This window comes from Melanotaenia boesemani, chromosome 3 (genome assembly GCF_017639745.1).
Source record: "Melanotaenia boesemani isolate fMelBoe1 chromosome 3, fMelBoe1.pri, whole genome shotgun sequence".
In the NCBI taxonomy this organism is placed as follows: domain Eukaryota; kingdom Metazoa; phylum Chordata; class Actinopteri; order Atheriniformes; family Melanotaeniidae; genus Melanotaenia; species Melanotaenia boesemani.
Window position 1 is genome coordinate 39,408,256 of NC_055684.1, and position 8,800 is coordinate 39,417,055.

Genomic DNA, 8,800 nt, shown 5'->3' on the forward strand with positions numbered 1-8,800 from the left:
ATGACAAGACATATGATGTTCCTTGAGTACCTTGAAAGGGACCTCAAATAAGAGTACTTAGCTATGTATTGTAAAGCTTTGATTTGGTGCTTCTAATTCAGTTGTATCCCTTTATCAGGTGGTGAAAAATCATTGGAAAGTGTGTAAGAGTAACACAAGTCACAAGGTACAGTTTTTCCATGTTCTTTTGCACACACAGATAAACTGTAAACACTAAAATTTTAAAACTGAACTGTCTGTGTCTACAGATGGCTATGAAAATGAGAGAATGGCGAAAACGCAAACGAGACATGGATCAACTTCTATGTTATTCTGACAGCGAAGATGAACAAAGAACTGAAATTAATAGCAGTGTTGAGTCTGGGAGTAGCAGTGTGCCTAGAACCCCATTATCAGGGGACAGCGTTCCTGGGACATCTTATGGTTTTGATTTTGACACTGATGTGGCTTGCTTTACTGATTCTGAACATGATGATGATGAGGGGGAGGGGGAGGAAGAAGGTGAAGTGATTAGCAGTTTTGAAGATGACCTGAGACAATGGGCCACAGAGCACAAAGTGACACACAGGGCACTTAACGGGTTATTGTCCATTTTAAGAAAGCAGGGGCACCCATTGCCAGTCGATTGCCGGACACTCCTAGCTACACCACTACAAAACACAACAGAGTCTAAATGTGGAGGGTACTACAAGTATTACGGCTTAGAAAAGGGAATAAGTGAAAACCTAAGACTTATGGATAGTAATGAAGTGCACCTGGCGGTAAACATCGATGGCATCCCACTTTTCAAAAGTAGTGGAATGCAATTTTGGCCAATACTGGTGAAGTGTGGCCATTTTGATCCCTTTATTGCCGCAATGTTTAGTGGGAAAAGTAAGCCCAGTCCACTTGAGGACTTTTTGAAAGATTTTCTGACCGAATACAAATATCTGAAAGATAATGGCATAGTTTATAAAGGCCAGACCTACACCGTTACTATTGATGCTCTCATCTGTGATGCACCAGCAAGGGCATATCTGAAATGTATTAAGGGTCATGCCTCATATGAGTGTTGTGAAAGGTGTGTAATCCAAGGTACTCGTGTGGAGGGAAGAATGGTATTCGGTGATCAGGAATGCACTCCTCGGACAGATGACCGCTTTGCTAGAGTAGAGTACAGGAACCACCAAACTGGTCTTAGCCCCCTCATCGCTGCAGGGATTCCTTGTGTGAGTTCGTGTGTGTTGGATTACATGCATATGGTCTGCCTTGGTGTAGTTAGGCGAATGTTGATCTACTTGACTCGTGGCCCGAAAATATGTCGACTATCTGTGAGGCAAAAAGATGCAATATCCAAAAAACTAATTGGACTGAGAGGGAGAATGCCAAGTGAATTTGCTCGGCAACCACGTGGTCTACATGAAATGGATAGGTGGAAAGCCACTGAATTTCGCCAGTTTCTGCTATACACAGGACCTGTGGTGTTAAAAACTGTGATGTCCCCTGAAAGGTACAAGCATTTCCTGTCCTTATCAGTAGCCATGTCCATACTGCTGGAGTCCGATGACAGGATTCGAAACGCCTATCTTCATTATGCTCATGACCTCATCAAACACTTTATCACCAGCTGCGCTGTCCTCTATGGCAAGACATTCTCAGTGTACAATGTACACGGACTTACTCATCTTCATGAAGATGCCAGCCACTTCAATTGCTCTCTCAATGACATCTCCTGTTTTCCATTTGAAAACCATCTGCAACAGGTGAAGAAGCATGTGAGAAGTGGGAGAAATCCTCTCGAACAAGTGACAAGACGTTTGTCAGAAAGCGAACATGTAATTGTGAAAAAGAACAAAACTCACCCCCAAGTGATTGTTTCTGTGAAAGAAAGGGACAGTTGTTTTCTGTTGAAAGACGAGAGATTTGCTTTTGTGCAACAAAAAAATGCGGATGGAACCTTGGCTTGTAAAATCCTTCACCAGCGTCACACCTCGCCCCTATTTCAGCAACCATGTAGCTCTGCACTTTTAAATATAGTGTGCATTGGAAGTGGTCAGGTGAGGATGAAAAATGGGCTGCTGCATGAAAAGGAGCTGTACCGCAAGGTGGCCTACCTCCCACAAGAATCTGGTGGTGCTGTGCTCTTACCCCTTCGCCATGGCCCGGAAAATACATATTAAAGGTTTATATTTTTATATTTTTTAAAGCCGTATCCCATCCATCTTTTAGTTTTATTCTCGGTAATCCTCCCATCCGCATGTCCTTTCTCACTGCATCGTGCTGTGGCCTCTATCCTCTAGTCAAAACATCCATTTCTGAATTTAACCATCTTCCTTCTTTCACACATAACCAACCATTTCAAGCTCAACTCCACTAACCTCACTGGGTGCTATTAACTTGTTGGTAATCCGTCCTTTCCCAATATGTATTGTGGCAGTTATGAATTTCTGCCACTTCCAGCTCTGGGGTGTCTTCTAACATGACATTTGGTATATATCTTGGTATATATATATCTTGCATGTGTAATCCAGCCCCTAGGTTGAAAATGTAACCTCAACATGTAACTGTTTGAATCAAATACGTGTACGTTTGTAAACCACTGTTCTGCTTAGTAAAAATGCTTAGGCTAAGTAACAATGTAACTTAAATTAACATGTGTATGCCGTCTTTTACAGGTCATGTATGCGAGGGCAGTGTGGAAGGAGGGTGACATCGAGGAGGAGGGCGTAGTTCCCGAGAACTGGATCGACAGGACCAAAAAAATTCTTAGATGGCCACGGATGAGCAGCACCAAAACAGAAAAAGCTATTAAGGACAAAATGAACCCCAAGGATGACTGGATGACGTTCCCGTTAATAAAGATAAAATTTACATCAGGCAAGTACTGATTTAGATCAATAGAAAATTACTTGCATGTCCAAGTCAAAATATACTTTAAGTTTGAAATGTATCTCTTTTTGAATTTCAATTATTTTGCTTCCAGATGTTCATAGGCAATGTGAGAACTATAACCTGACCAGTCAGGCAGAGGATGATGATAAGGATGAGGATGAGGGTGTGGGTGTGGTGAAGAGGAACCGAATGAAGAAAAAACTTCCAGATGGTTTTGTAAGAAATGGTATGTTTTGTCATTCTGAAGTATTTAATACATTTGTATAAAATCTGTTAACATACCTTTGGCCTCTAATTTTACACAGCAATGTTTCTAACCGTTTTTGCAGAATTATCAGATTCCGACGAGGAAGGGCATAGTGACGGGGGTAATATTTTTCTACCATGACTTTGAATTTCCAGGGAAATTCTGGAACGCATGGACCTACATTCCCTGGCCAGAAGCTGTGTAGTACTGGCATATGTCAAAAATTGAATCAGATCAGTTTTACCTTAGCTCAGTAGTGCAATGGAAATGTTTAGAGACAGCATTTTAAGCGGACTAACATCCATTAGTCAATTTACTCCATGTGCACCAACACCATGGATTAGTATTGGGTATTGCATTGTATCCCTGCATTCTGTTTGTAAACGAGAGTGGATACAGATTCGGCACTCAACTGTTAAGGGCTTTCGCGAGCAGGAGTAAATTGATAAATATAAGTTGGTCTGCTTAAAATGCGGTCTCTAAACATTTCCGCCCGAGGTTGTACCAATTTTTCACATTTTGACACATGACCATACTAAACGATTTCCAGCAATGGAAAATAGGTCTATACGTGCCGTAATTTCCCTTACAATATGATGAAAATGTTGGCATGAGCATGCTTTCTTTTTTGTTCTACTAAATTCAAGGTGTCAAGCTACCCAACTACCCTGCTCCACCAGAAAAGCTGCAGCCCATTCAGGACAAAGATGTAATGTCCAGTCCTGGTGGGTATTTACTTCTCCCTTTGCAATATTCACTGTACATATACACTGCTCAAAAAAATAAAGAACACTAAAACAATACATCCTAAATGTCAATTAATGAAATGTTCCAGTTGAAAATCTTTATTAATCACATCGTGTAAGGTGTTGACAACAAAATAACATAAAAATTGTCTACGTAAAATTAATTTATTGACCCCTGGGGGTCTGGATTTGGAACCCTACCCAAAATCAAAGTGGAAAATCAACATACCAAGAAACATCTTTATACCTTCCGCGGTTTGTTTACCATTTGTGGGCATGGTGCTTCTGGTTACTATGGTAGCCCACGTGGATTTGATTGATGAAACGTGGAGATGCAGATCGGATTTGACTACTTGCTTGTGCAATGCTAACTGTCGAAAAAAAATCGGATTTCAGTTGCCAGTCTGAACATAGCCATACAGGCATGAGGGGGCAACACACACTACTGAGCCTCATTTTGACTTGTCCTGAGGAATTTCCAATGAAGTTGGATCAGCCTGTATTCTGATTTTCCACTTTGATTTTGGGTAGGGCTCCAAATCCAGACCCCCAGGGGTTAATAAATTAATTTTACATAGATAATTTTTGTTCTCAACATAGATATTTACATAGATATTTTGTTCTCAACACCTTATACTATGTGATTAATAAAGATTTTCAACTGGAACATTTCATTAATTGACATTTAGGACGTATTGTTTTAGTGTTCCATTTATTTTTTTGAGCAGTGTATTTACACAAGGCGGTAGTTATGGGCTCAATCATGTGTTTCAGACTTGTTTGATACCAGTGGATCAAGGGAAACGAGGGAAACAACACCGGGTAAATATTTATTAGAACTAGTGCCCATCTTTTTGTTTACATTTCTATCATTTTCCATGTCTGAACTGTCATTTTAAACTTTAGTGTTCATCTAATCACCTTGCTATTTAATTAGGCCTTGTGAAGAACATTCTCTGTTTTTCAGGATCTCGACACTCGACCAGAAGTGAAACCATTGCACACAACCAGCGCAACAGTGTGTCCCAACCCAGGTCCAGGTCCACGTCTACGCCCCAGCGCACACACACAACCAGCCGTTGCAACAGATCTGGTAGCAAGAGTGGTGGTGCTAGATATGGCCAAAAGCCAGGCAGCAGCAGTGGCGCCAGATATCGCCGCAGGTCTGGCAGCAGCAGTGATGACGCCAGACACCCCAACCAATCCGGCGGCTACAGCGATTATCAACACCGATCTGGCAGTGAGAGGGAGTCCTCAAGAGACAGGCAAAGATTCGGCAGCAACAGGACACCCACTAGCTCCCGGAGTTATCTTGGCAACAGGGACTACATTCGGTATAGCCATACATCTGACAGCCCCAGTGATCGCCACAGTGATCGCCACAGATTTGGCAGTGAGAGGGAGTCCTCAAGAGACAGGCAAAGGTTCGGCAGCAACAGGACACCCACCAGCTCCCGGAGTTATCTTAGCCCCCTGCATCACACACCAAGCCCGAGTGAGTTGTTCAAAGACAGCCATTTTTATCAAAACGCCTCACTCTGTGGCATTGATGTACAGTAATGCTCAAAATAATAGCAGTGTCTTTGAAAAGGTGAATAATTGGAAAAAGTCTTCAAATAAATTGTGCTTTAATGCATTAGGGACACTGCATGTATTTCAAAGCAAAAAAAGTTGGAAAACATAATTGATTCACAGAAAATTAAGAATGTTTAAAATGTCTATGGATCAGAAGGTTGCAGGTTAAATCCCACCCTAACCAGTAGGTAATGACTGAAGTGCCCTTAAGCAAGGCACCTACATTGACTCCACAGACTCCACATTGCTCCAGGTTGTAACCAATACCCTGTAATAACTAAGTTGCTTTGGATGAAAGCGTCAGCTAAGTGGAATATAATAAATGCAATGTAATTATTTTGAGCGCATCTGTATTCCTGTTGGTTAGAATATTACAGATGTAGTATTTCTCCTCCAATGTGTCCCAAATATGTTAAGTTTTGTCATTTGGTGATTTCTCAAACATACTTTCTGTGGTGCAGATGCAGGGACTGGGAGTGGAAGATGGACGTTCCCAATGCCTTGGGATGGTAAGTGTGTTGTCTAATATGAAGGACAGGACGCTGAGCTAGAGACACTTTCAAAACTACCACCTTCTCCCTCTATTCACTACTGATAGGCATGTGCTTGAGTAAAATGAGCCTTGTTTCATTTTTAAACTACTGACATTTCCTCCGAATTTCAATTAAAACGATTGTCATTTAGCAATTTTATTTGCACCACAAGAAAGGCAAGGTAAACGATAATGTTCCCCTAAACTGCTTTTCAATTATTATGAGTGACTTCTAGGGAGGGGGAAAATATATTCATGTATGAATTGTGATTCTTATCCTCTACAGTTCCAGATTGATTCCTACATTTCAGAGATTTATCTTTTAGCGTTGCAGCAAGCTGTGTTGTGCTAGATCAGTTGCTGCAAAAACTTTTGCTTTTAATCACACAAAAATGCTCTATTGAATGTCAAACTTTGGTTTTATCAATGACAAGACCCCATGTATTTCAGTGTACCAGAAGCGGGTGTTGGGTTTACTGATTGACCTTAAAAATCAGTATAAAATGGCACAGCCTACTACCTCTTCTGCCCATATCGAGAAGATTGGCTCAATGGAGGAGTTCCAGGACGTTGAGCAACGGCTGTGTGATAAAGACGCCTTTGATGCCCTGGTAGGTTTTACAAGTCGGAAATACAGATTTAGTGCACTTGCGCACTGCTGGATTCCTCTGGGGAGCGTCAGTCAATTTGTGTTGTGTACTTGGTTCAACAGGTGGCGAAAATCGCAAAAATCGGTGGGAAGAGCACCAAGGACTGTGTCCACAAAGTTCTTGACGGGTATGTTTCAACATAAAGTAATATCTGGGTAGTATGTGCCTTTTCAATGTTTTAACTTTTTTTGTTTGATCTGGAAATGTTGGCATTTGGAAATGACTGCATAAATTCTAAATGACTTCAAACTGAACAGGTTTTGTCCGATTTGAAGTCAGGGAATGAGAGGGAAACGTGTTTTTTTCACATACAGTGTATGTAAATATACGTTTTGAACTGTATATTGTTCAAATTGATTTATAAATGTAATTTATTCCTCTTTAGACTCTTCACCAATGCCCTCATGAGTCAGTTTAACATGAAGGGAAGGGGGAAAAAGGCCAAAAAACCCCTGGAACTGACCAAGACTTTCAGAGCAATCCAAGGTAAGCCTGTATTTTATGTTGGAAGAGAGAAGGTTTTGGTCCTGCTAATCTCTGAAAATTGTGACAAAACATTTCCTCCCCGTTAACATTTCAAATATAATGCCAACTGCCTACAATGGCGGATTGTTTTGTTTTATTAGTTGATCCATGAGCAACATACAGCCTTGGAGGACATTAAAAGACCGTTTGGTTACTACTTAAAGGCATGTGCTTGATTGAGTAGAATGAACATTGTTTCATTCTTTGAACAACTGACTACATTCCATCCGAATTTCCAATTCATTTAGAGCTTTTATTTACAGATAATGACATGGTCAAAATAAAACTGAGGCAATGTTTTTAGACATCACAAAAGCCAAGGAAAACAAAATGATGTTCACTTAAAAAAAAAAACCATAATAGTAATGTTCAGAAATCCATATTTGGTGGAATTGGCCGGAATTTTTATTTATTTATTTATTTATTTATTATTTAATTACTGTTTTTGTATGCTTTCCATCAATTTTTCACATTGTTTTGGATGAGGCCTGGTGCAAGAATTGGTTGATGGCTCGTGACTATCCCTCTTCCTCTTGATCACATTTCTGAGGTTTTCAGCAGGGTTTGGGCCTGGAGTTTAGGGGAACATTATCGTTTTCCTTGCCTTTCTTGTGGTGCAAATAAAATTGCTAAATGACAATCGTTTTAATTGAAATTCGGAGGAAATGTCAGTAGTTTAAAAATGAAACAAGGCTCATTTTACTCAAGCACATGCCTATCAGTAGTAAACTAAGAAAATAATGAATTTCCAAGTGGTCTGTAAATTTCTTCCAAGGCTGTATTTTTGCTTACAGATATGCAGACTTTGTGTATCAACGCAGTTTTCATTTGCATATTTCTTCTATCATCTATCATCTATCTTTTTCTGCTTGCACAGATGGAGTCATGCAATTTGACACTACGGCCACAGTGGAGCTCATCAAGATGTATGCTTCAGACCATTTGAAGCATGCACCGCAAAGGAGTGGGGGAGGGGGCTTCACAACCTGTGAAGGCACCTAAAGTGATTCGTTTTTTTTGTTTTATTAAGGGCTAAGCAGCGAAGGGACCTTAAGTTAATCGTAGGTTTTTGTTTTAATAGGGGCCAAGCTGCGTAGGTAGGTTTTCTTTCTTCTCCTCTGGAAGTCTATGGCAGCCCATAGAACCGTTCACGGGAAAATGTCAAGATTTTTCTCAAGAAAGTTCAGGTTCCCAACCCTCTAGCGCCACAACCAGGTCAAATTTGCAGGTACATTTGCCAATAACTTTTGGACCGTTTGTCCGATAGATGTCAGCTATATTTTAACATGTTCTTGTTTTTTTTGTTTTTTAATTAATGGAATTTGTCATTTGTCCATTGACATGTTTATATAAATAAAGAGCATTGAGAATTGTTGTATTCATTTGGTGGTCATGTTTTGTAATGATCCGCAATCATTTGCAATAAAGATGGGGAAAAACAGTTAGATTGGATTGATTTATCATGACTAGTCACTTGTCCAGAAGGTAGGAACCTATTTACTTTACCAGTTAATTTTTACTGAAGCTTCATTTGGCTCGGCAGCAGATTAAACATGGAAATGTATGTCTTGGTATACAATTCAAGTGGCCATCTGCTGGTGAGTCAAATAAAGCTTCAGGAAAATAAACTGGTAAAGTAAACAGGTTCCTACCT

At 40.2% G+C, this 8,800-nt stretch overlaps 2 protein-coding genes across 2 annotated transcripts; both read left to right on the forward strand.

The window, feature by feature from the left end:
• Nucleotides 1–1,077: 1,077 nt before the first annotated feature.
• On the forward strand, nucleotides 1,078–2,984 carry LOC121636267. The gene is made up of 3 exons (XM_041979648.1): nucleotides 1,078–2,161; nucleotides 2,655–2,860; nucleotides 2,963–2,984. Exon 1 carries the CDS (start codon nucleotides 1,095–1,097, stop codon nucleotides 2,157–2,159), a length of 1,065 nt encoding a protein of 354 aa, XP_041835582.1. The 5' UTR covers nucleotides 1,078–1,094; the 3' UTR covers nucleotides 2,160–2,161; nucleotides 2,655–2,860; nucleotides 2,963–2,984.
• Nucleotides 2,658–8,154, forward strand: LOC121636989. The gene is made up of 11 exons (XM_041980852.1): nucleotides 2,658–2,856; nucleotides 2,963–3,097; nucleotides 3,201–3,239; nucleotides 3,766–3,843; nucleotides 4,639–4,686; nucleotides 4,832–5,359; nucleotides 5,901–5,948; nucleotides 6,422–6,582; nucleotides 6,684–6,748; nucleotides 7,007–7,107; nucleotides 8,024–8,154. The coding sequence occupies exons 1-11, from the start codon at nucleotides 2,658–2,660 to the stop codon at nucleotides 8,146–8,148; spliced, it is 1,527 nt and encodes a 508-aa protein (XP_041836786.1). The 3' UTR covers nucleotides 8,149–8,154.
• The last annotated feature ends 646 nt before the right edge of the window (nucleotides 8,155–8,800 follow it).

Bases quoted from the DNA above. Each gene is read 5' to 3' on its own strand.
- LOC121636267 (XM_041979648.1), top strand. From the start codon at position 1,095: ATGGTATTCGGTGATCAGGAATGCACTCCTCGGACAGATGACCGCTTT.
- LOC121636989 (XM_041980852.1), top strand. From the start codon at position 2,658: ATGTATGCGAGGGCAGTGTGGAAGGAGGGTGACATCGAGGAGGAGGGC. The intron at 6,583-6,683 runs GTAGGTTTTACA...TTGGTTCAACAG, and splicing joins AAGACGCCTTTGATGCCCTG to GTGGCGAAAATCGCAAAAAT. The intron at 7,108-8,023 runs GTAAGCCTGTAT...CTGCTTGCACAG, and splicing joins GACTTTCAGAGCAATCCAAG to ATGGAGTCATGCAATTTGAC.